The 15,993-nt window shown below is 52.8% G+C and overlaps 2 protein-coding genes across 4 annotated transcripts in view; one reads left to right on the top strand and one right to left on the bottom strand.

Annotated features, from left to right (window-relative positions):
- Window positions 1-15,993, bottom strand: part of CUL7 (cullin 7) — a 31,632-nt gene that overhangs the window by 4,199 nt on the left and 11,440 nt on the right. Inside the window, exons 21-25 of one of the 2 annotated variants that reach the window (XM_061398222.1) lie at window positions 15,691-15,991; window positions 14,867-15,012; window positions 14,617-14,743; window positions 14,323-14,528; window positions 12,737-14,033 (exon numbers count right to left, since the gene is read on the bottom strand). In XM_061398222.1, coding sequence (XP_061254206.1) covers window positions 13,710-14,033; window positions 14,323-14,528; window positions 14,617-14,743; window positions 14,867-15,012; window positions 15,691-15,991 — 1,104 coding nt within the window. In that variant the 3' untranslated portion in view covers window positions 12,737-13,709. Of the gene's footprint in view, window positions 1-12,736; window positions 14,034-14,322; window positions 14,529-14,616; window positions 14,744-14,866; window positions 15,013-15,690; window positions 15,992-15,993 lie in introns of those variants that run through there. The other variant, XM_061398223.1, reaches the window with a different exon arrangement.
- On the top strand, window positions 111-11,408 carry KLHDC3 (kelch domain containing 3). Of its 2 annotated transcripts, XM_061398238.1 has the most exons (15): window positions 111-197; window positions 2,390-2,602; window positions 2,811-2,987; window positions 3,140-3,255; window positions 3,439-3,510; window positions 3,619-3,832; window positions 3,913-3,999; window positions 4,148-4,256; window positions 4,397-4,470; window positions 8,677-8,824; window positions 8,960-9,026; window positions 9,104-9,208; window positions 9,490-9,564; window positions 9,649-9,766; window positions 10,209-11,408. In XM_061398238.1, exons 2-15 carry the CDS (start codon window positions 2,449-2,451, stop codon window positions 10,343-10,345), a joined length of 1,653 nt encoding a protein of 550 aa, XP_061254222.1. In that variant the 5' UTR covers window positions 111-197; window positions 2,390-2,448; the 3' UTR covers window positions 10,346-11,408. The 2 variants fall into 2 exon arrangements, with proteins under 2 accessions (XP_061254222.1, XP_061254221.1); XM_061398237.1 differs by lacking the exons at window positions 8,677-8,824; window positions 8,960-9,026; window positions 9,104-9,208; ... (1 more) ...; window positions 9,649-9,766; window positions 10,209-11,408 and adding exons at window positions 4,595-4,673; window positions 5,809-6,442.

Consider the following 15,993-nt stretch of genomic DNA (forward strand, 5'->3'; position numbering starts at 1 on the left):
GAATCCCGTGGACTACAAGTCCCGGTACGCTTCGAGCACTCAGCTCGGACTGCACGTGCGCATCCAGCTGCCCGCCGGAAGGACACAGCCTGGCTGTGTTTATCTCGTTGGGGACGGAGTCGTCGGTTGGCGCGCAACGGGTTCTAGGCTGCAGGCAGCGCGAGGACCCGCGGCCCCGCCCCGGCCCGGCCTGGCAGGTAGCCCGGGGTGGGCTGAGGGACAAAGAAATTTGTAGGGGCTGGAGACGCCCCTGCCTAGCGCTGGGGTCTTGGGGGAGGGGCCAAGAAGCAGCTCACCTGCTGCGGTGGGGGCTGGGAGGGAGCTGGGGGATGATGGGAAAGGAAAGTGTTAATGGGGAGAGAAGGGCTCGGGGAGGGTGGTGAGGAACCCGTGGGGGACACCTGGTAGCTGGAGGAGGCCCTGAAGGAAATTGGGAAGAAGATCGGGTTATGAAGGGAACAGGGAGGCTGAGGATAATGGAAGAAAAGGGCGGGGGTGTCTGGCGTTGTGGGGGAGGGGAGGTTGGGATGACTGGAAGGCGACAGGGATAGCGTCATATACAGGGAGGAATATCTCAGGCAGAAAGGGGTCAGTGAATATTAGCCTTTTTTCCCCCTTAATGGAAGAGCAAAAATGAAGGGCTGTCACGGTGGAGCTTGGAGTTGTGGGGGAAGGAAGAAAGGGGAAAAAAAATGCAAAGCTCTCAGGAGATCAAGAAGGGCCAGAAACTGGGAATGAAAATTGCACGAGAATAGGAAGGCGGGGGGCGGGGGGGCAGGTTCATGAGGAGATTGAAGATGCTTGAGAATGCGGCAGTGATGGAGGATGGGAGAGACCGGGAATAAGAGGAGCCTCTGAGACCCTGGGGGCTTGTTGTCCCTGAGCTTGAGTTGTTTTTTTGGAGGAGAAGCCATGGGGTTTTTCCTCCACCTTTGCACGGAATTGCTTCTCTCTTGCCTTCTGAATGCTCTACCTTGATCTAGCTGAAGGGGAAGGTGGAGTCTATGAGGGAAGATGAAGGTCTCCCATTCTTAACCCCGTCAACCTCCTTCCTATCTGTCCCCATAAGCTCAGATCCAAGAGCTTTTGGATTGAGGACAGAGTAATGAAGTGAGAGTGGTTTCCTGCTGGGGCTATTTCAGGTTTGGCAGAGTAGCTATTTAAAGCGTGGGGTTGGGGGTTGAGGGAGGTTGGGTAGGGGTGGAGGACTGGCAAGCCAGCTGAAGCCCATATGTCTTTCTTACGAGGGCTGGCCATACTTGAGCTTTTTGTGTGCCTGAGGTTCTGCCTGGCACTTCCCTCTGCCAGGGCTTCTTGAACAGGGAGAGATGATCCACCCAAACCTATCAGGTGCCTGCCAGTGAAGGCAATAACAGCTATAGGAGACCTGCCTGATAGAGCCTTCAAATGCACCGATTATCACTAGGTTGGCGGGTTGTCTTTAAGAGACCATGACCTCTCGTGCCTGGGTCTTTTTCTTGTCCTGGCCAAGGGCATTTTTGCTTTCCTTTACCTTTCCACTGCACAATCCTACCCCTCTCCCCTTTCAGGGACCCGAGTAGGAGAAGAACTGCTGGAAAACAGCTTGTTCTCTATCACAATGGGCAGGTTGGGCAAATGGCAAGAGGAGAAAACGCCTCCTCCCCACCCCCACGCCTCAGTCCCCAGCAGACACATACCTTTCTGGCTTAAGTTCTTGGCAGGATACCAGGTACAGCTGTCAAAGGGACTCCTCGTGCCCGTGAGGGGCCCCAGGTGACCTCGATGACAACTGCTTAGCTTGACAAGCGCCCCCAAAGAGGGGCTAGCCATCCATGGAGGTCCCTGTCCTGGATCGATCCCACCCCATCCTGGATCGAGGGACCGTTCCACTCTAAAAGCCTAAAAGCTTTTCTGCGTGGAGGCACTCGTGCCAGCTTTCAATGGACAGTCTGGGGCTGGCTGGGCTATTAATAACTCTGAGTATTTTGAGATCCCTCTCCCCACCTCAGAGAGCACAGAGATTCTTAGAGAGGTGGCAGTAAGCAGAGCAGGGCCAGAGAGACGAGAACTCACTGACCTGGGAAGGGGGCTTAGAGCTTGGGCCAGGCCAGGGACAGGGTACAGCCTCCGTGGGGAGGGGCGACCATGCTGAGCCCTAGCTCAGCAGTCTGAGCTGTTAGGCAGGTCAGAGCGGCCCCACCCTTCGCTGTTGGAGAACACAGGGCCAGGGCTAGCTCCCTGACCTCAGCGGCTCCCCTGGGGCAGAGCCAGCCACCTGAGCTGCAGGGGGGTGGTGTGGGAGGGCCACCAGGGTGACACTTACAGGCAAGGGCTAGTCTGGGGCAGAGTCACGGTGAGCCAGGCAAAGGCCCCTCCTGAGGAGCCTGTGGCCCCAACTTGTGTGCAGGTAGCAGAGGCAGCAGGCCGTGCCGGGGGGGCATGTTGCTGTAACCAGAGGCCCAGGGGATGTTACGGTGGACAGTGCACCTGGAGGGCGGGCCCCGCAGGGTGAACCATGCTGCAGTGGCCGTGGGGCACCGGGTGTACTCCTTCGGGGGTTACTGCTCAGGTGAAGACTATGAGACTCTGCGTCAGATTGATGTGCACATTTTCAACGCAGGTAAGTGAATTCAGGGACTGTCCCTGGGTACCCACATCAGGGAGGGCAGTGGGCGGTGGGTGCCCACATCAGGGAGAGCGGTGGGTGGCTGAATGAGGTTTGATGGTGGTCCCTACGGCCAAAGAGGGTGGGGGAAACCAACGTGGTTGGGGAAAAGGTGTACGGCCTGAAGGGAGGTGCCCAGGGCTGAGCAGAGCTGTGCCCACAGTGTCCTTGCGTTGGACAAAGCTGCCCCCGGTGAGGCCCGCCGCCCGCGGGCAGGCTCCCGTGGTACCCTACATGCGGTATGGACACTCAACCGTCCTCATCGATGACACAGTCTTCCTTTGGGGCGGGCGGAATGACACCGAAGGGGCCTGCAATGTGCTCTATGCCTTTGATGTCAGTGAGTATGGGTCTCAGAGTGGCTGTGTTCTGCCAGATGGTGCCTCAGGGGGCCTGGGAAGGGTGTGTGCTGAGGGGGCTGGGAGTAAGGTGCCCTGGAGTCTAGGAGGGAATGTCAGCTTGCTTACCGGGCCCGCCCTCTGCCCTCTTCAGATACTCACAAGTGGTCAACACCCCGAGTGTCAGGAACGGTTCCTGGGGCCCGGGATGGACATTCGGCTTGTGTCCTGGGCAAGACCATGTACATTTTTGGGGGCTACGAGCAGCTGGTAGGTTTGGAAGCAACCAGAGGTTTAGGGTGGGAATGAGGAGGAAGAAGGGGAATTGAAGGTGGTGGAATGGGAGGCTTTGGTTTGCTTGCAGGTTCTGAGGTGAGGGGCTTGGAGGGTTGGGGAGTGACCCCTGCCCCTCTCTTTTATTCTTTCCTTCACTTCTTTTCTCGTCCCTGTCAGGCCGACTGTTTTTCCAATGACATCCACAAGCTGGATACCAGCACCATGACATGGACCTTGATCTGTACAAAGGTCTGCCCATTTTCCTCTCTTCCAGACACCCATCCTCAATTTAAGAAACCATAGGGAGCTCAAACTGAAAGCTGACCCTCTCTCCGTGCCATCTTTGCTCCTGCCCAGGGCAACCCTGCACGCTGGAGGGACTTCCACTCGGCCACAATGCTGGGCAGTCACATGTATGTCTTTGGGGGCCGGGCTGACCGTTTTGGGCCATTCCATTCCAACAATGAGATTTACTGCAACCGCATCCGTGTCTTTGACACGAGGACTGAGGCCTGGCTGGACTGTCCACCCACCCCAGTGCTACCCGAGGGGCGCCGGAGCCACTCAGCCTGTGAGTGTCTGTCAGGTCCCTGCTGAGTCCCTGTTCCCCCGCATTGTTCCCACACTATTGACACACCTCTCTCCTTCCAGTTGGCTACAATGGGGAGCTGTACATTTTTGGTGGCTATAACGCAAGGCTGAACCGGCACTTCCATGACCTCTGGAAGTTTAACCCTGGTAAAGAGCACTGCCTTTAATGGGGAGGGAACAGGGTGCCATGGAGGCGGGGTGTAAAAGAAAAGCATAATCCTGAGTAGGTGAGGGGTGCAGTGGAGAGGATATCTGGATGAGCAGGTACTGAACCTCCATTTAAACTTCTCTTCAGTGTCGTTTACCTGGAAGAAGATTGAACCGAAGGGGAAGGGGCCGTGTCCCCGCCGGCGCCAGTGCTGCTGTATTGTTGGGGACAAGATTGTCCTCTTTGGGGGCACCAGGTCAGGAGGAGAGAAGGGAGGGCCGGAGCCCTTGGGAGTCAAACGACTCCCACGGGAGAGAGTGGGAGTGCCTAATTTGAGCAAGAGAGTCTCGGGGGTAGCCTTTGCTCCGCTCGTCATTTCTCTGTTTGATCCTACAGTCCGTCTCCAGAGGAAGGCCTGGGAGATGAATTCGACCTCATAGATCATTCTGACTTACACATTTTGGACTTCAGTAAGTACACTTATTCCCAAAGTGCTTCTGCCATCAGGGTCCCTGTCTTTGGATGGTGATATCCAGGACGGGACCCCTTCCTTGGCTTTGACCATCTCCCTCTCCCGTAACTCCTCCTTTAAAGGCCCTAGTCTGAAGACTCTGTGCAAACTGGCTGTGATTCAGTACAACCTGGACCAGTCCTGTTTGCCCCATGACATCAGGTACAGTGAATGGTTGGAAGGGAGGGATTAGTTGAGGATGAGAGGGCAGCACAGGCATGACCTGATTGACTCAGTCTAAGTGTGGAGGAGAGAGAAGATTTTGTTCTGTAGTCTACTTGTGGAGAGGGTGCTGGAAGGAAATATAATAAAACTGTCAGCTGAATAAATGAGCGTGAAAAAAAAAAAAAATCCAGTTTTCAAACCAAGCTCAGAAGCATCACTTCCTGAGACCTGAGCTTATACAATTATTTCTGTTAATGTGCTGAAAAAGTTTGATTAAATCTTAGAACTGAAGAGAAAAGACAAGTTTAGGAGTCTCTGGATCACATTAATTCCAGAAATAAGGGCGGTTTTTTCTAGCCACTTCCCTTTTTCCCACTTCCCTTCCTAGTTCTGAATTCGTAGGTCTAAAATCAAGCACCAGAAGCTACTTTGTATATAATTGTACTCTTCTGGGTCATTTTGTGACACTTTCCTCTCCGTGTATCAGTTCAGTTTAATTCCTCTTGCTGAGGTTCTGTGTATTCAGTATTCAGTATTGATACTCAGGTGATAGAGGATACAAGGCTGAACAGGTGGGTCCCAGGTTGGCCCAGGATTCACACATGTCTCAAGTGCCTAATACCAAGTAGACTGCAGCCTTGGTATAAGGAGGTACTTGGTGAAATTTTGTAGAATGACCATTGTCAAAAAGAGAGGAACTGAATTTTAATATGGTGGGGGGGGGGTCTTTAAGAGGATGGGAGTTGAGAACAAAACCTGGCATTCCTGGTGGGAGGAGGGGCTTCCTGGTTGGATCTGAGCAGAGGAGGAAAGGTAGGTTGGGAAGTTTCATTGAGATGTATACACAGATGGTTTTCTCCAGGTGTTGGGCATAAGACTATCGATATATAAACAAAAACAGGAAGTTCACAGGAGCTTGCAGGTGGATGAGTGGGTGGTGGTGGTGGATTTGGTGGTGCGTGGGACCTGATTGTTAAACCTAACAGGGCTGTAAGGAAGAGGTGGCTGTGGGTGGCTGAGCTTTAGAGAGTTGAAGGGACTGGTGTGTTCATTGCTCTGTTTGAGCAATTCTGGATTTGGGGGTGGAGGCTCCCCCTTCTCTCCTTTCTGCCTGTCAATTTTGGCCTTCCAGGTGGGAGCTGAATGCCATGACCACCAACAGCAATATCAGTCGCCCCATCGTCTCCTCCCATGGGTAGGAGGATGTCTCTGCCACCTTCCTTCCTGAGCCTGCTGTTGTCTTCACTGCCCTTGCCCATCTCTTCCCCCGCCTGCCCCTTTAGACCTTGGACTTGGTATACCTCCACTTGGAGTTGTTGGACTAGAGGTGTTTTCTGTGCTGTGAACTTAGTGGGGAGCTGTAGCAGGAAGGGCTAGGTCCCTTCCTCCTTGGGCCGAGGGCCCCTTCCCCTTGGTGCTCTGTCCCATTCACCTCCCTCCAACTGCTCCTGGGTTCTGCTCTGCCCCAGGTCAGCCACAGGCTGCTGGGAAGTGACGGGAATGGGAAGGAGGGAGAAGCAAGCAGTGTGTGAGCCTCAGGAGCTTCCCCTCCCCACTCCCTTTTCCACCTGTTCCCCTCTGCTTGAGCCATGGGCATTGATTGCGAGCTGAGAGGAGTTGCAGCTGTTGGCATGAAATCTCCTTCTCCCTGACCTGGGGAGGCGAGGACCAGCAGATAATCCCATCCTTCCTTGAGCTGTTGCTGTACCCTGACACTCTCAGCCAGCTCAAATTTTATACAAATGAATTAAAAGTCTCCAAACGTGTGATCTCTTTTTTGTGGAATACGACTGGGATGGCAGGAGTTTACAGTGGGGGCAGGGTGCTGAGGCTCTGGCTTCTCAGCCAAGAGCATTAGGAAACCAAATACCATCACGACCTGGCTGGAGTTTCTCCGGTGTGGAGTGCAGCGTCTTGCGACAAAAAGGTGGCGACGTTTGGTCGACGGGTCGCCCATGGAGGGTACCCCGGCCGCCCACCAGCAAGCCGCTCGGCCCCGCCTGCGCTGCCGACGCCAAGCCTTCCGGAAGGGGCGGGGCGGGAGCCTGTGTGGCGGAAGTAACGCCATTAGTTTTCTATACACCGCTGAAGCCATGCCGAGAGCAAGCTCCTGTGGCGGCGCGGTTGCAGGGTCTCCCAGCGAGGCTCAGGATGGCGGAGAGGATGACGGGAGTCTGCGCAATGGTGAGGGCACGGTGCTGGGACCGGGGGAAGCGCTGAGGGCCGGGAGAGGGGCCCCGCGTCTGGTGCGGGCTCACCCCGAGACTGCCAAGTTGTCTGAAAGACGCAGACACCGGGAGCGCCCCCCAACGCCCTAGAAAGTGGGGAGTGAGAGGATACTGAGTTAGGACACCCTGAGCAGTTTTTTAAAGGGCAAAGAGGGTTTTTCGCAGGGAGAAAACTGATGTTCCAAAGCAGAGTCAGAAGGGCATTGATTATTGGGGAAGGCTTAGGTAAAGATTCAATAAATTTCGCCGACGTTATTGAACATCTCTTGTACGCAGGCACAGTAGATGCTGGAGATACAACAGTGAATAAAGCAGTCCAAAACTGCTCTCATGAAGCTTACTTTTTGGGGGTTAAAAAAAAAAAAAAGGCACGGAGACCTAAGGAATTGCATATTTTTAAAGGATAAGTTTTATGGTATGTGAATTATACTACAGTTTTGAGAAAGGTGATAAGAGCTTTGAAGAGAAAACGGGAAGGGTTATGGTGTTAAGTAATCACAGAAGGCCTCACTGGATAGGTGGCATTTGAGAAACCCTGCGAAGGAGGTAAGGGAGCAAGCAATACAGCTGGTGTAAGTGTTACAGGCAGGGGCAAAGTCAGGTGCAGAGGAACTGAGATGGGAATATACCTGTTTGCTTAGGAACTGCTTGGAGGCCAGTTGACTGGAGAGGAGTAGGAAAGAGATAGTAGAAGAGATCAGAGACAAAATGGAATAGGTCACATGGGATCTTCATGCTATTACAAACCCAAAGCTTTTACTCTTGAGTAAGATGGAAGCCATTGGGGAGTACGGAGTCTGGAGTAAGTGATCTAAAAAATATGTATGTGGAAATGAGGTGGGAGTGTTAAGATTAATTTGTCTCTTTTTTTTTGGAAAGAAAACTTTTATTATTTAAAGAAGTTAAAGTGAAAACTTCATGTCTCTAGTAGTTTCCTTCCTTTTTTAAAAAACAGTTTTTATTGGAGTATAGTTGATTTGCAATACTGTGTTTTAGGGGTATAGCAGAGTGAATCAGTTATACCTGTATCCACTTTTTTGGATTCTTTTCTGTGTGGGTCATTACAGAGTATTGACAAGAGTTCCCCTGTGCTGTACAGTTGGTCCTTACTAGTTATCTCTTTTCTGTATAATAGTGTGGATATGTCAATCCCAGTCTGCCAATTTACCGCCATCCCAGATTTGCCTTTTAGGCATCTCTCCCATGTTCAGTGAACATAAACTTGGGCAAACTCCGAGAAACAGACAGACAGGCCTGGCATGCTGCAACCCATGGGGTTGTAAAGAGTCAGACATGACTTAGCGGCTGAACACCAACAACTGAGGCTGAACTTGAGAGAGAGCTTTGAAAGCAGTGAGACTGGTGGTTGGGCGAGCGGTAAGGAGGCTAGAGCACTGAGGTGAGATGCTGAGCGTACACTGAACCAGAATACGGGTAGCTGAGCCACGAACAGAGACAGAGGTCTCTGTGGGAAAACCTGTGAAAGAGAAATTTAAAAGAGAAGGGGAAAACAAAGAGACTGTGGGTTAGTCCATCTCCAGCCTTACATGTACACCTTCCTTAGCAAGGTGAGGCCCCAGATAGCTGGAATAGTTGGGGCATTAGGTGTCAGTGGAGCACTGTTACAACCTGTGTTGCTTGGAGCCTGCAGCGATCGGTCTGAAGGGGATATTGGAAAGGGTCACTTACCTAAGGAAAGAGCATGGGGCGATGTCTCTGCAGCAGTGGCAGATGCTGAGCTGAGTTGCAGTCCCCCCACCCTCCTTTCACAGACACGTCTCACATGTCATTTGAGGAGCTGTTGGAATTGCAAAGCCAAGTGGGGACTAAAGCCTACAAACAACTGGTAACAGGAAGCAGCACTAAGAAGCAGAGTTCTAGACCACCTGTCCAAAAAGGATGTGTCGCAGATAAGCACAGGTGAGGAGCAAGGCCTTTCCCGGGAATTGGGGGGAAAGACACCTACTTGAGTAGGTGTCTGCCTTCTTGGGTGGCAGGTGGGAGGCCTTTAACGAGACTGGAGTTCCCTTGACCTGCCCTTCACTTTCTCCGTAGGCCTCTGGAAATGTCAGCCAAGGTCCGGGTGCCATTTTTGCGTCAGGTTGTCCCCATCAGTAAGAAGGTGAGGCGGAGGCAGTGAGCATTTTCTCAGGGAAAGGAGACGTAACAGTTCTCTTACATTCTCTGTTCTCTCCAAAGGTAGCCCGGGACCCCCGCTTTGATGATCTGTCAGGGGAGTATAATCCTGAGGTGTTCGATAAAACGTATCAATTCCTAGATGACATCCGAGCCAGAGAGAAAGAGGTGAGTAGCGTGAGGCGGTTTGTGCGGATTCCAGGAGGGACTGGAGCACAGGTTAGAGAGGCAGAGGGGAGCAGGGTGAATCAGTTTGCTAGTTGTGTAATCATTGGCAAGATACTTAACCTCTTTTCAATTCAGTTCCCTTATCACAAAAAGCTAATAGTTCCCATTTCATAGTGTTAATGTGAGTTAACATATGTGAACCTCTTAGAATGATGCTTGGCACAGAGTTTCAGCTAACATTTACAGACTGCTAACCATCATACTCATTTTCCAATGTGGAGCTGGTGAAAAAGCAGCTGAAGAAGCACCGTTCAGGGGAGGAGCATGAGAAACTACAGCACCTGCTTCAGCGAATGGTGAGCAGGTCAGAGTATGGAGTGGGAGGTGATTCACAGTCCCTGCTGTTCACCTGTCTCACCCCTCTCATCTCGGCTCCTCAGGAGCAGCAAGAAATGGCCCAGAAGGAACGAAAGCGGCAGCAGGAGCTGCGCCTGGCCCTGAAGCAGGAGCGGCGGGCTCAGGCCCAGCAGGGCCATCGGCCATACTTCCTGAAGAAATGTGAGTGGGGCACAGCTACGACCTGCGAGTCACAGGGACAGAGATTGGGTGGCCATAGTGACTGGATGCTGTACGGGGGGTCCTGGAGCTCCTAAGGGAGGCTTGAAGGCTGGATCCCATGGTAATTTAGAGGAAAGTAGAAATAGTAGTAGTAGGGAGTCGTTTGTAACCATTCTCATATCCCTAATGAGACTGTGGGCAGGGAGTGTCACTTATTTTTGCCACGCCCCTTCATATGTTGGGTTGGGCACAGAGAAGGAGCTCATAGTTCGTTGAATTGAGAAAGAGTGGAGTTGCGGAAGTCATCTTGCTTTTAGACACCAGTGAACCCCTGACGAGTCACATATCCCTGCGTAGTGGTTGAGAGTTACTGACCTGGGGCAAGGGGAGGCAGGGAGACTTTGTCCTCTGTTTACTGACTTTCTTTCTCCTTGTCCTTTAGCTGAGCAGCGCCAGTTGGTCCTGGCTGAGAAGTTTAAGGAGCTGAAACGAAGCAAGAAGCTAGAGAGCTTCTTGAGTCGAAAGAGGCGCCGAAATGCAGGCAAGGACAGACGACATCTCCCTTTGAGCAAAGAGTAGTAAGGAACCGTGCTCAGCTCTGCTGCTGCCCCAGTGAGAAGTGCATCTGTGGGGACACTTTTGGGCTTGGCCTGTTCTGGTTCTTTCCCATTCAACGGTGAGGGTCACAGCTGCCTTGGAACTTGACTGGCTCAGAGATGACTCGAAGCCTTTTGGACGGCCTGAGGGCTGAAAAGGAAGAGCAGCTGAGCCTTCTGCCATGCCACACTTCGTCTGCTTGGATCTGGGTCATTGTCCTCATGTCCTCCCATCCTTGCCTTAGTGATTCTGATACAGAAGGAAAAGGACCTTGAGGCTGGTTGAAGGCCAGAGTCTGAGTGGCTCCCAGGACTGCGACTTTATGCAGGAGCAGTTCATAAACACTCCTGTCTCTCATCTTTTTATCCTGCTGCTTTTGTAGGTGGCCTAGAACTACTGTTTCAGGGGCCACATGTGGGTAGGCAGTAAACCTAAGCCTCCTACAAAGTGGGAACTCAGATCAGAGCCCCTTCCTCCTTCAGCCCAACAGATGACACCCTCATTCAAAGCAGGACCCAATCCCACAACTCATCTTCTTAGCTTTGGTTTTGGATACAAGGGGAGGTAGGAGGCGGGGACAGAAAGTGTCCCTGGTGATAGGTAAGCGCAGCTGGCTCTCAGTACTGTTTGGGTGGAGAATTCATACTGCTTGTGGACTGGAATATCTTCACGCTACAATTCAGTTTAAAGTGGTTTCTGGTTGGGAGTGCTTCCAGGTATACCTGGCAGAAGCAAATGCATTCCTCTCTTAAAAAAATATTCACTTATTTTGGTTGTGCTGGGTCTTGGTTGTGGTTCACAGGATCTTTGTTTCAGCGTGCGGATTCTTAGTTGCAATATGCAGAATCTAGTTTCCTGGGCAGCTTGAACTAGGGAGAGTGGAGTCTTAGCCCCTGGATCACCAGGGAATTCCCAAAATGCATTTCTTTCTTGAGGATTGTACTTTAAACCCAGACTTCAAGGAATTCCTTCAGATAAAATTTCAAGGAATATGAGCTTACACTGAAAACAAGGCACAAAAGGAAAAAAAAAAACGCATAAACAAGTCATTAGGAACAACAGGCAACAGAATCAGACCAGCAAAGTCTGAGATGTTGGAAATGTAAAATACAAAAATATAAAATGTCTTATTTATGTTTAAAGAACGGTGACTGATGAAAAAATATCAAAAAGGACAGAATTGGTTTGATTAAAATTTTTTGTTTAATGAAAAATACACTGACATTGGAAACTTCAGCAGAGGAGGCACACCTAGAAAGGAAGATGAAATGCAAGTAGATGTGAAGAAACTACACAGATGGAGCCCAGGGACAGAGAAATGGAAACTAAGGAAAAGACGTTACAGAAGTTGGAGGATGGAATGAGGAGATGTGACACAAATCGAGTTCTGGGAGAGGGTAATTGTCTATAGTTGATAATCTATAAATCCTAAGAATCAGGAAGATGGGTTAATCACAGACAGGGGACGTTGGGAACCTAGATAAATCACAGCAACACAGGACATGGGAGGGACTGACATCTAAGCAGCAGCGTTAGGAACTTTCTGATGGTCCAGTGTTTAGGGACAGAGCGACTCCAATTCCAGGGACACGGGTTCCATCCCTGGTCTGGGAACTAGGATCCCTTGTGCTGCTGGGGGGGCAAAAAATAATAGCAAAAGGCAGCCTGAAAGGAAGAGGTGGAGTTAGAGACTAAGACTTACTGCTTGATGCCTCCTGGTTGGGGGGAGATGATGTAGTTCGGAGGGAAGAAATGCATAAAACGTGCTTCTCTGGTGGTGGTTAGATGAAGGCTGTAGCTACCAGGATGGTTGGCCTGGCCCAGAGAGTGAGGGAGCACTGCAGAGTCCCAGTTGTCACATGAATAAATCCTAATTTAATGCCCAAACAGTGATTCTAGCTGATAAAAGCAGAAAGAATACTGAACTATTTGGCTCACAGAAACACTAAGAAGGCTGGAGAGAAGCTCCAAAAAGGAGTGAGGGATAAAGTCAGAGCAGTGAGAAGCACTCCAGGTCCTACTGCAGAACCAGAGTCACTGTGAAGATGTCAGCTCCACCGCCAAAGGTTCACTCCCCTTCCCTCTGCTCCAGACCGAGATGTTCCCAGCTGAGGCCTCTAGTCACCTGCCTGCAAGGGGGATGCTGGGAAAGCAAGTGTCTGGTCTTTAACGTGGTGGGAGGTGAGCTCTACCTTCTTCCTAGGTTTGTGGTAGGGTGTTTCCAAGCATGAGAAACAGGTTCAGGTGAAAATCGGTTGAAAACTGATACATGCCCACCACAAGGCTGTATTGGCCCCAACTTCCAACCTGCTACTTTCCCCCTTCAAGGAGGAGGCAGAGGAGATGTAGGAAAGCACTGAGCTTCAGTTTGGGTTAGTTTGGTTGGTTTTGGTTTTTATTAACAGCTTTATTGAGATACAATTCACATACCGTAGACTTTACTCATTTAAAGTGTTAACAGTTCAGTGATTTTAAATATATTCACAGAATCGACCATCACCACAGTTTTTTAACATTTTCAACACCCCCAAAAGAAATGCCATACCTTGTAGCAGTTACTCCTCAGTTTTTCCCAATCCCCCCAACTACAGGCAACCACTAAACCACATTCTGTCTCTAACTGGCCAACTGGGGGACATGACTATAAATGGGATCATTATGTGGTCCTTGGTGTGCAAACCAGCTCGAGGGCTTTAAGGATCAGGGAAGCAAAAGTCAAAGCCTGGGAATGTTTGCCCTGCAGAGACGGAAAGTCCTGAGGGCAGGGAAGGCTACTGGTGTGCGGGAGTGCACAGGGGCAAGGAGGAGCCATGGGAGCTGCAGTTCCTTCTAACCCAGATCCTAGAGCTTCCAGGTAGAACATGTTAAGGTCCTGGGGGCCTGCAGTGGCCACAAGGGTCCTTTATCTCACCTTCCCTGTCAGCCTTAGCTCCAGAGGGCACAGTGTCCAATCAATTCCACAAACGAGGAAAGTAGATCCCTGCTTGATGATCTGCTGAAGTTGCAAGCCATCCAGCTAGTGGCGAGATGGGCTTGACTCTCCAGCCTGCCAGGTGAAAGCTCTTCTGACCACATACCCTTCAAGAAGGCTCATCCCTGGAGTACACTTAATTCCCCCAGCTGAGAGGAGGGTGCTCAGTCCCACACAGCCTGCCATCCTCACGCAAAGGACCCTGGCATGGCATGATTCAGCCTCAGAGCTGAGGGCTCCTGTCTCCTTTCAGCCAGGAAAGTCCCCACCCTTGGCAGACCCCTGGCAGTTACCACACAGGCCAAGTAATCAAACTCCTGCATTTTATTCTGTGGAAAGCCCCGGCCCTACCTAGCCCTGACCCTGTCTCCAGGGCTACCGGAAGGTAGAGAAGCTCTGGGTGCTTGTGCAGGAGGCGTAGGGCACGCCCCGGGAGCGGATCTGCAGGGTGTGGAAGGTGAGCGGTGGGTTGGGGCCCAAGGAGCCTGGGTTCAGGGACTCAGTGTGAGGCTCCATGACAGTCATGGGAACCGCATAAGACAGCATCTGGGGCCGGTCGTCCTGGCGTCTCACCGTGCCCTTGCCCAGCAGGTGCAGGATGCAGGAGAGAACGTCAGCACTGCCGCAGGTGGACCCCCTGCCAAGGCTGCTGACCAGGCCCCTGGGGGGACACGGGCCCTTCTGCCAAGCCTCCAGCACCTGGTGTAGAGGGCCAAAGGGAAAAGAGGTCAGGGACGCCCAGCTTACCCCACCTCTAGCCCCCAGTCCAAGGACAGCGAGGCCCAACCTCACTTCTCACCCACCTACAGGGTCCACAGTGAGCCAAGACTTTGCATGGGGATCCACCTCCTCCTGGAGACTGCCCCCACCCCGCAGGGCCCCCACCTCCTCCTGGAGACTGCCCCCACCCCACAGGGCCCCCACCTCCTCCTGGAGACTGCCCTCCCAACTGACAAAGCCCCCTCACCCACCACCCACCCCCACCTACCAGGCAGACAAGCTGGTCGATGTGCAGCCCCTCGTCCCCATGGGCTTTGAGGATTCGGACGATGAGGCAGTTGAGAAGGTTCCGTCTCTTCTCCAAGTTCCGGCCCTCTTCGTCCTCAGCTTTCAGGTATGTCTGAGCTGGGATGAGCCACACGTTGCCCCTCCGAGGCCTGGGTTCCTCACTGCTGTCTCGAATCTTGAGCAATCCTGAAATAAGCGCTGGTCACTTGGCAGGGGTCCCCCGAGGACACTGGCCCCAGCTCAGGACACAGGCCCCAGTGCCCTAAGTACAGACCTGCTGGGGTGTCCTTTGTCTCATCAAGGTCCAGGGGGCCCCTTGAGGAAGTCAGAGGCCCAACTGCCTGATTCAGCACATCTGGAGGGAGCCCCGAGAGTGCCAGCAGACTCTCCACAGAGACCGCCTTGGGAAGAAGAGGGAAGCATCAGGGCCTCCCAGGGTGAGGGGGCAGGGAAGAGAGAGGGTGGAGAGAAGAAAGAGGATGGACAGGTCGCGGGAGCAGGGAGGCGTGGGGGAGCTGGGCCACCTTCAGCTCGTTGAAATGCAGTAGCAGCCACATCTGCACGGTGGACACATGCAGCGTCTGGTCCCCGAACTGCAGCTCTGCCCGGCCCAGCCACGTCCACTGCAGTCGCCTTTGCGGGGCCCGCTCCAGGGCAGGGTAGGTCTGACCTGAGGAGTGTCAGGGAGGCGGCAGGAGTTGGGGAGTTGGAGAGGACGCGCCATCGCTGGAGTTTTGTCCTCACTAACCTCTGCAGAGCCTGGGGTCCAGCGTGTCTGGACACTGGCTCTTGGTCTGAGCTTCCAGAGCTTGGCCTTCCTTGAGTCTGCCTCCTAGGTCAGCCTCAGGTATCTGGGAGCCCACCCCGTGCCAGGCAGCTCATGATCAGTGCCTCCGAGGGGTTCTCCATTTTTTTAAGGGAGACAAAGCCACAAAGTGAGAAAGGACTGGGGCTCTCATCAAGTTGGAAACAATGTCTTGAAGCTGGTGGAGGAGCTCTCTGAGAGCAAGGTCTCAGTATCACCCACCTATTTTTCACTGCCCAGCCCAGGATCAGCCCCCAGTGGGGAGCTGAGGTTACGATGACTGACCAGGAACAGACACCCACCACCTTCTGTGGACCTCAGGTGCCTCCTGCCTCCATCCTTCCCACCATAAAGGAAGTCCCAGGTCATTATTTGAAAAATAGAAACAGCAAGAGTCCCGGGATCTGGTGCCCTTTCACCCCACCCCTACTCCAAACCTAAGCTCCAGTCTTTTCTCAAATCTACAGGCTGCCAGCCCCAGGTTATTTCCCAGCATCTCATCCTCTTCCCAGGTCCCCAGTTCCCTCAGCCCAAGCTGCTCACGCTTGTTGTAGAAGTTGGAGTATCGGTTCAAGGTGCCCCTCAGGTAGGCAGGCAGGCAGGTTCTGGGGTTGAGTGTGTGGCAGATGGAGGCGGTGGGCCAGCAGCGTGGCGACAGGACGAGCACAGACACTTCTGGCATCGCCCCTTCATAGTAGAGGTCCTCGCTCTCGTCCTCCTCCTCCTCCTCCTCCCCCGCCACGCCGGCTGCTGCTGCCGCCGCCACGGCCCCAGCTTCCAGCTCAGCTTCCTCCCCGGTCCCTCTCTCATGGCCCCTGCCACTGGTGCTGGCGTCACGGCTCACCT

Source organism: Bos javanicus, chromosome 23 (assembly GCF_032452875.1).
Source record: "Bos javanicus breed banteng chromosome 23, ARS-OSU_banteng_1.0, whole genome shotgun sequence".
Lineage (NCBI taxonomy): Eukaryota > Metazoa > Chordata > Mammalia > Artiodactyla > Bovidae > Bos > Bos javanicus.